This window comes from Oryza sativa, chromosome 11 (assembly GCF_034140825.1).
Source record: "Oryza sativa Japonica Group chromosome 11, ASM3414082v1".
NCBI lineage: Eukaryota > Viridiplantae > Streptophyta > Magnoliopsida > Poales > Poaceae > Oryza > Oryza sativa.
In genome coordinates this window covers 8,654,374-8,672,899 of record NC_089045.1, presented here as the reverse complement: position 1 = coordinate 8,672,899, position 18,526 = coordinate 8,654,374, and the positions used below count along the sequence as shown (strand labels likewise).

General features: G+C 43.9%; 1 protein-coding gene and 1 pseudogene across 1 annotated transcript; both read right to left on the bottom strand.

Moving 5' to 3' along the window:
- Nucleotides 1-1,143: 1,143 nt before the first annotated feature.
- On the bottom strand, nt 1,144-2,110 carry LOC107279471 (uncharacterized). Its single transcript, XM_015761254.3, has 2 exons — nt 1,775-2,110; nt 1,144-1,695 (listed from the first exon to the last, which is right to left on the bottom strand). Exons 1-2 carry the CDS (start codon nt 2,108-2,110, stop codon nt 1,186-1,188), a joined length of 846 nt encoding a protein of 281 aa, XP_015616740.1. The 3' UTR covers nt 1,144-1,185.
- Nucleotides 2,111-14,625: 12,515 nt separating this feature from the next.
- On the bottom strand, nt 14,626-15,630 carry LOC9272646 (uncharacterized; annotated as a pseudogene).
- Nucleotides 15,631-18,526: the final 2,896 nt, after the last annotated feature.

Here is an 18,526-nt window from a genome sequence, read left to right as displayed (position 1 = left end):
GAACTTGGATATAAAACCAAAGAATAGAATTTAGCAACTACTACTATGGTCAACCGGCTTGTGTAGATGCATGCATGCGTTGAGAATTGAGCCTATATAGGACTTGGGTTTAGCCTTGTGGACCCTTGTGCAGACCTTTTTCAACGCAGGAGGCAACGGAGTAGTATTAATTATAGAGTCAACGTGTAATCAAGCGCACCAGAGGACGCACAATCGCACACGGGGGCGAAGGTAAAAGATATGTGGGGCATACTAACATATACTCCTCAGGTTTCATTTTAATTGATGTTTTGGATATTGACATGGACTACAAAATATATCTTTGACCTTATTTTTCTATTATAATATACATAATAAATAAATGTATGTTTACTTTTATTATAATGCTTTGAAAGACAAATCTATATATGTTGTTCTAGTTTCTTTAGACTAAATATTTTTAAAGTTATTAATGATCAAAGTTATAAAAGTTTGTCCACAAACTTGTTCAAAACGTCAATTATTATAGAACCGGAGAGAGTATGTATTATTAACTATCTCCTCACTTGTAGTGTTTGGTTTGGAGACGAGGTGGGATGGGTTAGGTCCATCCCTGTTTTTTGGAATGGGATGATCCTGTTTTTTTTGTTTGGTTACGAGGATAAAACAAACCATGTTTTTTGAGAGACATAATGGGATGGAATGATCCTGTACATTGTTTGGATGGAGGGATGAAGGTGGGATGCTTGATAGGGTTACCTATTGATATTAGTTGGTGAGGTTACCCTCAACTAGTCATGAACACCACACAGTGCAAAATAATACTTAGTCATGAACACCACACTATTTGAAAATGACCATTGTGAATTCCGTTTGTTCACAAACGATATAGCTCCATAAGTTATTAAAAAATATTAAAACTCCATCTATGCCCATCCTGATTGCTACAGCAGCAGAAGGTTCACAGTGCACATAATACAAGTCAAACATAATAATAGCAAATTTTAGTCTTACATATAATAGCAACTTAAGGGCTTACACATGATAGCATATTTAATTCTTGCGCATGATAGAAATTTTAAGTCTTACTCGTACTAGTAAGTTCGATGCCTCAAACATATTGGCAATTTAAGTCTTACATAATAGGTAAATAAGCCAACCAACAACACATAACACCAAAAGAACTATCCAACTCATCCAAGAAACCTATGTTGATCCAGGGAACTTTTCACTAATGAACATAGCAAACCAATGCATCTTGTTTTCAAATGGAAGTCCATTGAAAGCTCTAGCAATGTGATGGTTGGCAACCAAATGAGCATAATAAAATAATCTGTGGACCTCCTCAAAACCAGGAAGGGTTTTCAATGTGTCAAATAAACCTTCTGGAAGCTTATTGTCCGGCTCGGTGACCTTTAGTATAGCAAAGGCAAGCTTGTCACCAACACTAGTGAATGCACTAATCAGCCCGTCATCTTCATTCTCTTGCGTTTTGGATTTTTTTGGCTTACTTGCAGATGACGCCTCCGCACGATCATCAGTAGTTGCAGGACCATCATTTTCTTCATCATTGTCAACTTGGACATCCTCTATTCCTAGGACTGAACTTGAGTCCTTTGCATACATTCCTGTAGCCATGGTGCTACCAAATATTGTAAGCATCTCACCATAGTGTGCAAGAGGTTTGTTAAAATAATCCGCATCGGCCTTGTGATCCTTCATGAAACAAAAGTTATTGTATAAGCAAATGGAATAAAAGTTATAAAAATAAAACAAAGATCCCACAAGGTAAGACATATACCTCAATATAACCATTATAGTGCTCATCATCAAGAGTAATAATAAATTTTTTCTCATCCCAACTAGCAGAACTCACTTTCCTGAGCCTATTTTTCTTCGTAAACTTTCTTTGCCATGTCTTCAAATGGTTCTTAATTTGCTCACCTGTGAGAGTACTATTGAACCTTTCATTGATTGCCCTAGCACATGCGTTGAGATGGACTGCCTTGAAGCCAGATGAGGTCCTTGTGCCACCAGCAACAACATTAGCTAGGTGAGAAAGCATGAAAGAGGATATAGCTGAGGTCCATGAAGCATGGGTGCTTACTCCCTTGCTACTGTTGCTGTCCATTTCCTACCTATCATAAAATGAAACAAAAATGTTCATTCAGTAATATAAATATATATATATATATATATATATATATATATATATATATATATATATATAAACTATGCATGCAACAATATATCAACCCAAAAAATTACCATTCAGCAATATATCTGATCCAAAATTCAGAATTCAGCAACATATCAACCCAGAAATTCAGAATTCAGCAACATATCAACCCAGAAATTCAGTATTCAGCAACACATCAACCCAGAAATTCAGTATTCAACATGTCAACCCAAAAAATGACCATTCATGTCACGCCCGGAATTTCTATCCAAAATTCCAAACGCTTATATGTGTGTGAACCCTCATCCAGGAATCAGCCGAGGCACACAATAACAAATTGATAATAGAGTACAATTATTACTCTAATTAATAAGCGAATAAAATGTCATTACAGAGGTAGATAGTTCCTCCCAATCAATAAAGATCTAAGCAGCGGAAAATAAGATAAATGGCGCAGACGACTCCACTCCACAGGCAGCTTGACCAGGGCTACACCTAATCCTCCACACCATCAGCATCACTGTAGAACTCTTCCTCTGATGAATGATTGCAAGGTGAGTATATGACATACTCAGCAAGCCACGCAGCAAATATGCAAGTGCACAGGATAACAAAGGATGGCATAGTAGGGTTTCATTTGCATAAACAGCATTTAATAAACATTTCAGAATTTAATAAAACAGTTAAGTAATAATTAAACAATATTAATCCAACACTATACAACATACCCTGTTGCATAGGCCCAACCATTCTGAATAACCATCCCGGCTGCACAGTTCTATCTCCAAACCAGGAATATACTATTCCAAACCAGGAGCTAAACAAATTATTACCAGTTAAAGCATCTTTTATTATGATGAGAAGTGTGAGACTAATCACGAAAGACATTGTTAGACCCGCCCATAACCGCGGGCACGGCTATTCGAATAGTTTTACTCTGGCCAGAGGTGTACCACTGTACCCACAAGACACAGCCCCACATCATGTCACCATGTGCCTCAATACCACCACGGTACCTCGGAAAGGAGCTGTGACAGTACCCCTCGCACAACACAATCCACCACAGCGCACCTGTCCTGGATCATAATCACCCCCTTATAAACAAGGCATGGACTCCCCAGCGACCCCCGTGGGCTTATCTCCGCCACTTCTCAGTCTAGTGCTCCGCAATGAACCATGCTATACAAAAGGTAAAGCCGTTGCCCACGCTGGCTTGTGGTTGGCACAGTTAATGTTTCACAACCGAAACTCGTGAACCGGTCCTTAATTGTCATGAGCACGACCATCAAAACCATGTGCTCACAACCCACCATTATCAAGTTTTAGTTGGCAAGTAATTAATTAACCAATCACGATTGACCATCGTGAACTATCATTAAGCCATCCTTAAATAATAGTGAGTCATAAGTTATCCCAATAGTGCGCTAATGTTTCTAAGCATGGCTAAGCAATCATATCTAATATCTAGCTGAACCAATATATACAGCTCAACTAGTCAGGTTTTAATAACCCCAGGGTATCAAGGAATAAAGTAATCAAGAACAAAAATGGCTATAACAAACAATAGGTTAATTCCACCCAATGACATTCGAAAATAAATGCAATAGTTGAATAGAAACAGTAGCTTTAAACGGGATCAACATGCTCAAAGGGTTGTTTGGGATCTGTGTGACTTGCCTTGCTGGCCTTGGAACTCTTCAAATTCTTCTCCTGCGAAAACGGACTCTCCGGAAACGTCGGAATCTAAGCAGAAAAGAGCAAAAACACCAAAATAGCACATAAACAATCATGAACAGTACATGTGGATATTTTTAACATGTAGATCTCAATTTTAGAAAAAATTAGAGACTTGAACCAACTAAATCTGAGCTAAGATAAATTAGTTATGAATTTTTGAAGTTTAAATCGGATTAAAACACTTATATGGATTTTAATTGAATTATGACGCAATAATGAATTATTTTTGAAAAGGAAAAAGGGTTTATTGCGTCATCGGCTAGGGTTTGCGGTGGACCGGGTGCACGGCGACGGCTCACGGAAACGAACGGCCTAGATCGATCCTATCCAACACGGACGGCCGAGATCGAACGGTCCATGACCGGGCCACGGCGGACGGTCTCGATGACGTCAGCGGTGACGTCACCTCCGGCGGCGGCTCGGGAGCACAAGCTCGCCGGCGAACGACGGCGCTACGGCACAAACGGAGGGCACCAGGACGATGCGGGCATTGCGGCGAACTCACCGGTGACCAAAGCAACGGCGGAGGAGCAACGGACGACGTCGGCGACGAGGTCGAAGCGGCGGAGACCTTCGGCTTGACGACGACGGCGGTGCTCCGGCGGTCTACAGCGACGGCGAAGGGGCGGACGAGGACGGCGGCGACTTGGCGACCACGATGGTGACCTCCCCGAGCGACGACGACGACCGGAACAGCGGCGACGCACGGCTGGAGCGGCGGCGACGACTGCGGCACGAGATCCACGGCGCTAGGGCTCTTCCGACGGTGAGAGACGAAGGCGAGGGTGGCGGCGGGTAGAGGAGACACCGGGGATCCTTTTAAAGGGGCAAGAAGGCAGCGGCGAAGGCCCACGGCGACCGGCGACACGAAGAAAAGGTTAGGGTTCGGAGAGAGGGAGACCGATCCGAATCGACCTCGAATCCACGGATTTCCAAAGCGATTTAGACGATGATTCCAAAAGAGAAAAGGTAGAGGAGATCCCGAAGATCATTTCCCCTCTATTGATTTCACCGGAGAAGGAAAGGGGCGGCCGAATTTGGAAAGCGGCGGCGGCGGCTCGGCGCTAGGGTTTCGGCCGGAGGAAGACGATGACTCCGACAGGCAGGACCCACCTGTCAGCGGCAGCGAGCTCGCGCGGGCGGCTGCGGCTGCGGACTGGGCCGACTTGGGCCGGGGAGAGAGAGAGAAAAGGTTTTGGGCCGACTTTCGGCCCAAAGCCAAAAGAGACTTTTAAAAACCTTTTTCAATTTAAATTATTCATGAAATGCAATTCCATTTATTAAAAATACTTTCTTAGCTCAAATAAATCCCCCATTTTATATTGGAATTTATTAATTAAAATTAGATCTTCTCTTCTAGGCTTTTAAAATAAATTCTAATAATTCCATTTAAACAACAATTTATATATTTAGGATTTTTAGGGTGTGACAAACCTACCCCCTTAAACAGAATCTCGTCCTCGAGATTCGGAAGAACTGGCAAACAGATGCGGATGGGCTGACTTCAATTCATCTTCTCGTTCCCAAGTTGATTCTTCTTCCGAGTGATTACTCCATTGGACTTTGCAAAAACGGATAACTCGATTTCTGGTTCTTCTCTCATCTATTTCCAAGATACGGATTGGTTTCTCAACATAGGTCAGATCCTCTTGGACTTCTATCTGTTCAAGATTAGCTTCTTCGGTAGGTATCCTTAAACACTTCTTCAATTGCGACACATGGAACACATTATGGACTCCTGCCAAAGATTGAGGTAACTCCAACTGATAAGCAACCTCTCCTCTTCTACTGACAATCTTATAAGGTCCCACAAAACGCGGTGCCAATTTTCCTTTGGTGTGAAAACGATGAACTCCTCGAAGAGGCGTGACACGAAGGTACACATAATCTCCTTCGTCAAAACTTAGATCCCTACGACAATTGTCGGCATAACTCTTATGACGAGACTGGGCCACACGCAATCTTTCTTGAATGATTTTCACCTTTTCTTCTGCTGCCCTCAGGATATCCGTCCCGAAAACCTAACGTTCTCCCGTTTGATCCCACAAAAGCGGAGTGCGACACTTACGACCATACAGTGCTTCGTAAGGAGCCATCTGAAGACTAGCTTGATAACTGTTGTTGTACGAAAATTCTGCATAAGGTAGATTCTTATCCCAACTTCCACCGAAGTCTAAAGCACAAGCTCTCAACATGTCTTCCAAAATCTAATTTACCCTTTCGGTTTGTCCGTCTGTCTGTGGATGATAAGCAGTACTAAAGTTCAGCTTAGAACCCATCTCTTCCTGAAGCTTCTTCCAAAAATTTGAAGTAAACTGACTGCCTCGATCAGACACTATTTTCTTAGGGACGCCATGCAAACACACAATCCTTGCCATATACAATTCCGCCAACCGACTTCCAGAATATGTAGTCTTTATTGGGATGAAATGAGCCACTTTGGTAAGTCTATCGACTATCACCCAAATAGAGTCATGGCCAGATGACGTTCTGGGTAGACCAGTGATGAAATCCATTCCGAGTTCCTCCCATTTCCATTCAGGAATCTTCAAAGGCTGTAGCAAACCTACGGGTTTCTGATGTTCTGCCTTGACTCGCTGACAAACAACACATACTGCTACGTATTCTGCGATTTCACGCTTCATACTTGCCCACCAAAATCTTTCCTTGAGATCCTGGTACATCTTGGTACTACCAGGGTGAATGGAGTATAAAGTATCATGGGCTTCCTTTAGAATTGCGTCTTTTAAGTCTTTGTTGTCTGGGACGCAGATTCTCTCACCCAACCATACAGTTCCTTGCTCATCTTCCAAGAAACCGATAGCTTTTCCTCTTCTCATATTCTTCTTGATTTCTTGAATATCAGGATCATTAATTTGGGCTTCTCTAACTTGATCAATTAGAGTGGGCTTTGCTTCTAAGGCTGCAACGAAACCTCTACTGACAATTCCCAAATTTAATCTTTCAAATTCCTTACATAACTCCAATGGCAACTGTCGTCCTTCCGTAGCATTGCAATAGCCTTTCCTGCTAAGAGCATCTGCTACAACATTAGCCTTTCCCGGGTGATAATGAATTCCCATGTCATAATCCTTAATTAATTCCAACCATCTCCGTTGTCTCATGTTCAGATCTGGCTGAGTAAAGATATACTTTAAACTCTTGTGATCGGTATACACCTCTGTACGAGTACCGAAAAGATAATGACGCCAAATCTTCAACGCATGAACCATTGCAGCTAACTCAAGATCATGAGTAGGATAGTTCTTCTCATGTGGACGTAACTGACGAGATGCATAGGCAACCACCTTCCCATCTTGCATCAGAACACAACCTAACCCAAGCTTGGATGCATCACAATACACTTGAAAACCCTTCTTTGGGTCAGGCAAAATTAAAATAGGAGCTGATATTAAGCGATTCTTCAACTCTTGAAAACTCTGCTCACATTCTTCTGACCACTTGTACTTCACATCCTTTTGAAGTAATCGTGTCATGGGCTTAGCAATCTTGGAAAAATTCTCTATAAATCTCCGATAATATCCTGCGAGGCCTAGGAAACTGCGAATCTCTGAAACTGTCTTTGGTTGTTTCCAGTTGGTTACAGATTCCACATTACTAGGATCAACGGCAACTCCTCCAGCTAAGATGACATGACCAAGGAACTTCACTTCAGACAACCAAAATTCACACTTGCTAAACTTGGCATACAATTGATGCTCTCGTAGCTTCTCCAATGCAAGGCGAAGGTGTTCTTCATGTTCTTCTTTGGTTCGAGAGTAGATAAGAATGTCATCAATAAAGACTACCACAAACTTGTCTAGGTATTCCATAAACGCCTTATTCATCAAGTTCATGAAGAAAGCGGGGGCATTGGTAAGTCCGAAAGACATAACAGTACATTCAAACAACCCATACCTAGTGGTGAAAGCCGTCTTAGGTATGTCTTCCTCTTTAATCCTCAACTGGTGATACCCTGATCGAAGATCGATCTTGGAGAAAACAGTGGCACCTTTAAGCTGATCAAACAAATCATCAATTCTGGGTAGCGGGTACTTATTCTTGATAGTCACGTCATTTAGTGCACGATAGTCCACACACATCCTCTGGGTATGATCTTTCTTTTCCACAAAAATAACTGGAGCTCCCCATGGAGATGAACTCGGTCTGATGTATCCTTTCTGAAGCAAATCGTCTACTTGCCTCTTGACTTCTGCCAACTCATTGGCTGCCATTCTATAAGGTCTCTTATGGATCGGAGTTGTTCCTGGTACCAAATCTATTCTGAACTCTATGTCCCTTTTAGGCGGCATACCAGGTAAATCATCCGGGAACACATCGGGATACTCCCGGACTATAGGAATCTCTTCCAAAGTTATTTGGTTCAGACTTGGCCTTAAAGACTCAGAAGACAATGCATGAACAGTTACAACTCGACCATCATTGCTGGTGAGAGTTACGTTTCTGTTGGCACAGTCTATCACACCCTTATATCTGGCTAACCAGTCCATCCCTAGGATGACATCAAGGTCTTTGGATTCTAACAGGATAAGATTGGCCAGAAATGGTACTTCTTGAATTTCTATTCTGACCGAGGGGCTACGTTGCAAAGAGAGTGCTTGATTACTTGGGGTACTAACCATCAAAGGACGTCTAAGATCTTCTACTTCCATCCCATGATTTCCCACAAAACTCATAGATAAAAATGAATGTGTAGCACCAGAATCGAAAAGCACTGTTGCAGGAACTGAGTTGACAAGGAACGTACCCAAAATCACATCTGGAGCACCTTGAGCTTCTGCAGCAGTAACATGGTTGACACGAGCCTTTGATGCTGATGCGGTAGAGTTGCTCTGGGCAGGGACAACCTTCACGCGTCGGGGCTTCGGACACTTGTCAGAGTAATGGCCTGGATCTCCACAGTTGAAGCACACCCCGGGCTTGCTGCCTTGCTCCCTCTTGGCAGGCTGTTGCTGTGTTGGAGCTGCAACAGGGCGTGGAGCTTGATTGCGGCTGTTGTTGCCAGCATTGTTGTTGAAGAACTGACGCTGCGGACGAACAACAGACGAAGAACCTCCCCGTGGCATGGACTGGGGTCCTAAAGTAAGACGCGGCCTCTGACTATTCCCCTGTTGTGCCTTGAAGTGAGCAATCCGGCGTTTCTTCTGCTCCATGCGGTTGTACTTGTCCTCCTGACGAATAGCCTTATCTACTAACTTCTGGAAATCATGATAATCCCCAGTCATGAGTGGGTAAGAAAGCTCATCATTAAGTCCTTCCAAGAACCTCTCCTGGCGCTCTTCATCAGTGCGCACATCTTCCGGAGCATAACGAGCCAAACGATTGAACTCGTGCAGATACTCGGTGACAAAGCGAGATCCCTGGGTGAGCGACCTGAATTCCTTCTTCTTGAGAGACACCACTCCCGATGGTATATGCGTCTTCCGGAAAGCAGCGGTGAATTCAAGCCAAGTGATAGGTTCAGCAGTAGTCCTGTTAAGACGGAAGTGATCCCACCATTCAGAGGCAGGGCCATGCAGCTGGTGTGATGCAAATGAGACCTTCTCCTGATCGGTGCACTGAAGCAAATCCAACTTCTTCTCTATGGCATGCAACCAATCACCAGCTTCAACAGGATTAGTGGTGCTAGAGAAAGTGGGCGGCCTCACACTAAGAAATTCTGCTAACTTGTTCTGGGGAGGTGCATGGTTATTTCCCTGGTTCTGCTGGTTCTGGAGTTGCTGCATCATCATGTTCATAAGCTGTGCCTGTTGAGCCAGGACTTGGGCAAGTGTGGGATTCTCTCCATTGTTGTTGTTATTATTGTTGTTGGGGCCATTCCCGTTGCTGCGAGTGAGCACCATCTGGCATGGACAGGAGCACAACAAGAGAAACCGGGGAAAACTACTTAGGACAGAGAATTAATTTGATTTTTATTGTTCTTAAGTGAGTTTCATTATTACAAAACTGAAGACTCTCACACCTCTAAACTCACCAACTACCTAACACTTGAAAGTAAACAAACGCATGCACTTACATCCCATCACTGATGTAAATCACATGCGAGACACACACAACCAAACTTAAAACAAGCAAACTAACACAACGATCTAAGGCAACGGTTCGACAAGACATTCTAGGTCTTCCGGGCATCGGAGTTGATTGAAGGCTCATTCGGCTCGTCTTCATCATCTTGAGTGGCTTCCCACTCGATCTTGGAATGGGTGCGCTTGGATTCTTCTCCTTCATCATCACTTACGTTGACGACCGAAGGATCCGCTAGGGCTGGGGTAACTTCTTTCTCCACTACACGGACCTTTGGCGCCAATTGGTAGCGAGGGACAAATAGAGCTCTCTTCCTTGCGGTAAGACGAATCCTGGCCTTCTGCGGTAGTGCTTCTCCCTTCAATGCGGCTAGTTCCTTCTCCAAACGATCCACTTTGTCCTCTAGCTTGCAAATCTTACCACGATTCCGGTCTTCACGATCTTGAGCTGCTAACACAGTCTCCGCACGGGTTTCATCCATAGCCCACAGCATCTCAACCAAATGCCTTGTGGTAGCATCATTCTCAATTCCCTCAGTCTCAAGGTAGCTGCCACGATCACTTCCCTGTGGTTGGCGACGATGGTAGCGATACTCAGTGTCGGCCAACTGATCACTGTAGCTATCGCGGAGCTCTCCTATGGCGATCCTTGCCATCTCCTGACATGCATGGATGTAGCTTCTTCCTCCAGCTTCGAACATCACTGATGGGATATCTTCACTATTACTGTTCAAGGTGACTTTGACTCGGCACTTCTCTTCGTGACGATCATGAGGAATCTGGGCATAAAAAGGGGCAGTCCCAAATCCTATGACAAAGGACATCGTACGCAACTCCTGGACAAATCCGTCAACACCAAACAAGTACTCAGGCTTGTAGCGCGGCATCTAAAGACAAGTGAAAGGAGGGAGTTAAGACATTTATCCAATTAATAGCACAAGTTTTTGGATTAATTTGAATAAAGTTAGAAAATCAAATTAAAAGGTAAGTAAATAAAGTAAACCAAGCTTGCAAGATAAGTTGAAACAGTTGGAAACAAGATCACAAATTTTGCACTTTTGAACAACAGGTTCCAAAAGAAATAAAAGAAAGTTATAAAATCAACATGCGAAATTTATTTTATTGCAGCAAAATAAAACAATGTTATAAAACATTTGCTGATAAACGAGCCATTAGTATAGTAATAGATGTACAGTACTAACAATACTGGAATAAATTTTGAATGAGAACCGCTAAAAGAGATTATGAAGTGCATGTGCCATTAGTTTGGCTTAATTAAAAGAGAAAGGGAGGAGAATAGTTCTACTTTTTCATTATTTTTAGAGGGCTTCTATGGGTAACCATTTGGCATATCCTAGGGTCAAGGAGGCTCTGATACCAACTTGTCACGCCCGGAATTTCTATCCAAAATTCCAAACGCTTACATGTGTGTGAACCCTCGTCCAGGAATCAGCCGAGGCACACCATAACAAATTGATAATAGAGTACAATTATTACTCTAATTAATAAGCGAATAAAATGTCATTACAGAGGTAGATAGTTCCTCCCAATCAATAAAGATCTAAGCAGCGAAAAATAAAATAAATGGCACAGACGACTCCACTCCACAGGCAGCTTGACCAGGGCTACACCTAATCCTCCACACCATCAGCATCACTGTAGAACTCTTCCTCTGATGAATGATTGCAAGGTGAGTATATGACATACTCAGCAAGCCACGCAGCAAATATGCAAGTGCACAGGATAACAAAGGATGGCATAGTAGGGTTTCATTTGCATAAACAGCATTTAATAAACATTTCAGAATTTAATAAAACAGTTAAGTAATAATTAAACAATATTAATCTAACACTATACAACATACCCTGTTGCATAGGCCCAACCATTCTGAACAACCATCCTGGCTGCACAGTTCTATCTCCAAACCAGGAATATACCATTCCAAACCAGGAGCTAATCAAATTATTACCAGTTAAAGCATCTTTTATTATGATGAGAAGTGTGAGACTAATCACGAAAGACATTGTTAGACCCGCCCATAACCGCGGGCACGGCTATTCGAAAAGTTTTACTCTGGCCAGAGGTGTACCACTGTACCCACAAGATACAGCCCCACATCATGTCACCATGTGCCTCAATACCACCACGATACCTCGGAAAGGAGCTGTGACAGTACCCCCGCACAACACAATCCACCACAGCGCACCTTTCCTGGATCATAATAACCCCCTTATAAACAAGGCATGGACTCCCCAGCGACCCCCGTGGGCTTATCTCCGCCACTTCTCAGTCTGGTGCTCCGCAATGAACCATGCTATACAAAAGGTAAAGCCGTTGCCCACGCTGGCTTGTGGTTGACACGGTTAATGTTTCACAACCGAAATTCGTGAACCGGTCCTTAATTGTCATGAGCACGACCATCAAAACCATGTGCTCACAACCCACCATTATCAAGTTTTAGTTAGCAAGTAATTAATTAACCAATCACGATTGACCATCGTGAGCTATCATTAAGCCATCCTTAAATAATAGTGAGTCATAAGTTATCCTAATAGTGCGCTAATGTTTCTAAGCATGGCTACACAATCATATCTAATATCTAGCTGAACCAATATATACAGCCCAACTAGTCAGGTTTTAATAACCCCAGGGTATCAAGGAATAAAGTAATCAAGAACAAAAAGGGCTATAACAAACAATAGGTTAATTCCACCCAATGACATTCGAAAATAAATGCAATAGTTGAATAGAAACAGTAGCTTTAAACGGGATCAACATGCTCAAAGGGTTGTTTGGGATCTGTGTGACTTGCCTTGCTGGCCTTGGAACTCTTCAAATTCTTCTCCTGCGAAAACGGACTCTCCAGAAACGTCTTAACCTAAGTAGAAAAGAGCAAAATCACCAAAACAGCACATAAACAAGCATGAACAGTACATGTGGATATTTTTAACATGTAGATCTCAATTTTAGAAAAATTTAGAGACTTGAACCAACTAAATCCGAGCTAAGATGAATTAGTTATGAATTTTTGAAGTTTAAATCGGATTAAAACACTTATATGGATTTTAATTGAATTATGACGCAATAATGAATTATTTTTGAAAAGGAAAAAGGGTTTATTGCGTCATCGGCTAGGGTTTGTGGTGGACCGGGTGCACGGCGGCGGCTCACGGAAACGAACGGCCGAGATCGATCCTATCCAACACGGATGGCCGAGATCGAACGGTCCATGACCGGGCCACGGCGGACGGTCCCGATGACGTCAGCGGCGACGTCACCTCCGGCGGCGGCTCGGGAGCACAAGCTCGCCGGCGAACGACGGCGCTACGGCACAAACGGAGGGCACCAGGACGATGCGGGCATCGCGGCGAACTCACCGGTGACCAAAGCAACGGCGGAGGAGCAACGGACGACGTCGGCGATGAGGTCGAAGCGGCGGAGACCTTCGGCTTGACGACGACGGCGGTGCTCCGGCGGTCTACAGCGACGGCGAAGGGGCGGACGAGGACGGCGGCGACTTGGCGACCACGATGGCGACCTCCCCGAGCGACGACGACGACCGGAAAGGCGGCGACGCACGGCTGGAGCGGCGGCGACGACTGCGGCACGAGATCCACGGCGCTAGGGCTCTTCCGACGGCGAGAGACGAAGGCGAGGGTGGCGGCGGGTAGAGGAGACACCGAGGATCCTTTTAAAGGGGCAAGAAGGCAGCGGCGAAGGCCCACGGTGACCGGCGACACGAAGGAAAGGTTAGGGTCGGTGAGAGGGAGACCGATCTGAATCGACCTCGAATCCACGGATTTCCAAAGCGATTTAGACGATGATTCCAAAAGAGAAAAGGTAGAGGAGATCCCGAAGATCATTTCCCCTCTATTGATTTCACCGGAGAAGGAAAGGGGTGGCCGAATTTGGAAAGCGGCGGCGGCGGCGCGGCGCTAGGGTTTCAGCCGGAGGAAGACGACGACTCCGACAGGCGGGACCCACCTGTCAACGGCAGCGAGCTCGCGCGGGCGGCTGCGGCTACGGAATGGGCCGACTTGGGCCGGGGAGAGAGAGAGAGAAGGTTTTGGCCCGACTTTCGGCCCAAAGCCAAAAGAGACTTTTAAAAACCTTTTTCAATTTAAATTATTCATGAAATGCAATTCCATTTATTAAAAATACTTCCTTAGCTCAAATAAATCCCAGAAAAATCTAGAAATTATAGAATTAAGCAAAGTATTTAATGAAATTTTATCTGGCCCCATTTTATATTGGAATTTATTAATTAAAATTAGATCTTCTCTTTTAGGCTTTTAAAATAAATTCTAATAATTCCATTTAAACAACAATTTATATATTTAGGATTTTTAGGGTGTGACAATTCAGCAATATATCAACTCAAAAAATTGCCATTCACAAACATATCAACCCAGAATTTTAGCATCCAGCAACATATTAACCCAGAAATTCAACATTCATCAATTCATCAAACCAGAAATTCAGCATACAACAATACTTTTATTCATACAACTAAGATTTGGCAAATGGACTACAACAAGCTGTCCACACGAATTAAATAAATAAAAGAGTTCATAGTACAAATGAAATGTAGCAAATAAGGTAGAAATACAGGTTGCATAGCTACATATTACACTCCATGATGGTTATTACGGCAACCCACATCTGATCAGCTAAACCCTGCCTGAATTAAACCATCAATGCATGGTCATTCGCTTGGCCGGTTGACGATTCATCAATGTCCTCACTTCACCAATCAGATGGAGCTATCATCTCATCAATTCCATCATTTATGACCTAGTTATGAATAATACAACAGGCTACAATAATATCTACTTGAATTTGAAATGGGAAGAATGGAGTGGCATCATCTAGAACTTTGAACCTCCTCTTTAGTGACCCAAATGCATGTTCAACCGTTATACGGAGGGATGAGTGTCTAAGGTTGAACAACTCTTTCTCATTTTGCACCGGATTATTCCCCCACTCATTCAAGTGGTACCGGACAGCACGAAAAGGAGGCAAGAATCCTTTTTAGGCTTCATATCCAGCATCAACTAGATAGAATTTTCCTATTATATGATTGATAAGTTGGTCACATTCCTAAATATCAACATTTGTCATGAAGAATTTGATAAACTATAGTAATCTATTACCTTGTGGGACATGAAGGCCATTTTCACGTTCCAAAGCATCTCTTAAAACTACAGCATCATGTGTTGTCCCCTCCCAACTAGCCAGGACAAAAGTAAACCGAAGATCAAAATCTACGGCCACCATTAAAATTTGAGTGGCATGGGACTTCCTACCACGGAATGAAGATTCAACATTCTTACGAACAGAGGCTCTAATATGTGTGCCATCAATAGCTTCAATGCAATCCTATTTTGTGTTCAACAACATTAAAAATTAGGGACAATATATCAATGTTCACATAAATATAAAATGAGATAGGGATGAATCTCACACCTTAAAGTAAGGATCCCATCTAGGATTTCCTGCTATTTTAGTTGGAGTGTCCAATGAGGGGGGTCTGATAAGTTCATCTCGTAGCTCACCAATTGCATTAAGGACTTTGTTAAAATAACGACTTACTGTTTCTCCAGACCTATCATAATTAGTGTGAACTAATCTATTTCTAAGGTTATATCCCACCGTATGCAGAAACGTAGCCACTTGTTCCTCAATACACATGTGGATGGTATCTTCAAGTAAACCACGATCCCTAAACAACTTACAAAAACGAAAAAAACTTCCTCTTCAAAGTCTAAACATGTTGATACAAGTTGTATCATTCCTCCAAATTTTCGTTTCTAGGTACTCAATTCTTATCCTATCCCTTTCAACCATTGGGCCATATCTAATACCTTCTCTCCTTGAACCTCTCGTTCTTTTTCTAGACCGAATAATCATGGCCATCATTGATAACAATAAATTTGTAGCAGCAATACAACCTAAAAGGTTGGTCTCTTATCCATCTACAATACAACAATAAAAATAACACATTACCATCATCTACTGTTAAGAAATTTACCCAAAAAAATAACACATTGTTGAACTAATTATACTACAACATTCTTGAACAAAAACAGACATGCACAGATCTATAAACGAAATCCCCATTCAGTGTTTAGGGTATTTTTACCTTGAACAATGGAAACCGAGCTCTGTAGTTTGTGGGTAGGGATGGAGAGGATGAGGATGAGTAGCAACTGGCAATGGAGGAGGCACCACCAGCTTAGCGCGCCGTCGGCTCGCCCCAACTCCCACAACTACCTCGCCCTGCTCGCACCGCCACCTCGCTCTTTTTGCGCCGCCGCCTTGCCTCAGCTCGCGCCGCTGTCTCGTCCCTGCTCGCACGCCGCCGCCGCCTCACCTTGCTCACGCCGCCGCCTTGCCTCAGCTCGTGCCGCCGCCTCACCCTTCTCGCGCCACTACCTCTCCCTTCTCGTGCACCGCCGCCTAGCCCTGCTCGCGCCGCTGCCTCGCCTCAGCTCACACCGCTGCCTCGTGCGCTTCCGCCGTCGCCATTAACCCTAACCCTAGAAACGGACTTGTGAGGAGGAGAAAAGAGCGAAGGGAAAAAGAGAAGCGGTGGAAATATGCGGTGGGACGCGAGGTTTACTGCGCGAGACGTGTGAAATCACGGGCGCGGAAATCGGATGGTGCGGTCCGCTACTTTTTCCCGGACGAAGCGGTCCCGAATATTGAAGGAATATTCCCTTTTTGAACCATCCCATCCCTTCTAGCCTCTCAACCAAACACATCTAAAAATGGGATGATCCCATCCCATCCCGGGATATCCCTCCAACCAAACACTACCTAACAGGATCCCGTACTCCAGCTACCCTCATATCTATATGAGATTCTTTGGTGATTGATGATTTTTATGCTACAATAAAAAATCATCTAAAGGTGAAGATTGTTAAATATATGATCTGAATTTCAACCCTCAGTATATTTGGATTAATTTTCGAGGACTCCAGATCTTTTCATATTAGGATTCTTAAATTTTCCCCTTTATATCTCTTGTTAGCTGTATGGAAAGAGTGCAGCAACCCATTGCTATTCTTTGCATTGTAATCAATCCTAAACAACAATCATTGTTAGTCGGCGTCTTGTTGACGAAAAATCCACGCCCGGCCGGTGGTGCCGCAACTGTGTTGGTGCGAACTAGGTCAACGAACACAACGGCCTGGGATATCTGCTTAACTCCAGTGCAGGTCCTATAATTGATGAGATACGGGCATGCTAGTCAGTTTGGTTCTATAACTGAAAAGCTAGATAAATAGTAGATCAAATAGCCGATCGGCTGACCAGCTGATGGAGCGATATTAACCGATGTCGATAGGGTATTGAGCAATCGTCTATATGTTCAATGTAGATTCTGACACTTGAGTGAATAATGATACATAGTCAATCGGTTGATAATAATGTAATTAAGCAATAATATAATCTAATAGAAACCAATCGGCTAACAATGATACGATAGAACAAACACTTATTCGAAGGTTAAAGCATACATCGGCTGAAAGTCTGATGTCATTAAATCCAAACGATTAGATAAACAATAAAACCATTGCTGCAATCAGCTAAATCCAACTTGTATGCAATCTTATAAGCCGATGCAACGTCCAAATAACTCATCGGCTAAAACTCCGATGAAACCCCTATTAGCAATCAAAGGCAGATTAGTTTTTATGTTTCTAAGCACGGCTAAGGTTGATGCAACTCGAAGTATACAAAGAAACATAAAGTCTAAACAGTCAAGCCTTTGACTGATTTTAAGAGTGGTGGATACCTTAGCTAATCTAATCTAACAAAGCAATTTTCCTGATACTGGCAAAAAACCCTAAAGTAGATCCCAACCGATACAAGTAAATTGAGCAACCAAACTAGGTTAACTAAGATATATGTTAAATAGGTAGACAAATATATCAACCGAACTAGAGCGATCAACTGAAATTTTTACATTTTGGTCCTTTTTGAAAACTTATTTTACAAATACATTTTGGTCCTTTTTGAAAACTTATTTTACAAATAGACCCCTGGGAAAACTAAAACCGGAAATGGTCCTTTTTGGGGCGCCAGAGTGGCTGGTGCCGTACCCCAACATTGGCGCCGTGCCCATGCCATCGTGGCACTAGGGCCGTCGTGGCGGTGCTGACTGGGCAAAGTGGGGCACCAGCCACACTAGCGCCGCCCCTCATACCACGGCGCCAGCATGACTGGCGCGCCCCTCCTCTGCAGGCCCCACCAACTTTCTCGCCCCCCCAAATGTTCGCCAAGTCTGTTCTGCCTCCGGGCAAAGGCTGGCGCCCCCCCCCCAGACAGCGGCACCAGGGTGGCTGGCGCCGCCCTTCTCCCCGCCCGACACTCTTCTGCCTCCGGGCCATGGCTGGCGCCGCCCTCATGGACCACGGCGCCAGGGTGGCTGGCGCCGCCCTCCTCCCCCACCAAAACCCTTCTGCCTCCGGGCCTCGGCTGGCGCCGCCCTCATGGACCACGGCGCCAGTGTAGCTGGCGCCGCCCTCCCCCCACACCGAAACCCTTCTGCCTCGCGGCAGTGGCTGGCGCCGCCCTCCCCAAC

What these genes read in the sequence shown, in the direction of transcription:
- LOC107279471 (XM_015761254.3), bottom strand. Translation starts at nt 2,110, where the DNA reads ATGGACAGCAACAGTAGCAAGGGAGTAAGCACCCATGCTTCATGGACC. An exon ending in ATGGTTATATTGAGGTATAT is followed by an intron (nt 1,696 to 1,774) that starts GTCTTACCTTGT and finishes TGTTTCATGAAG; the next exon opens with GATCACAAGGCCGATGCGGA.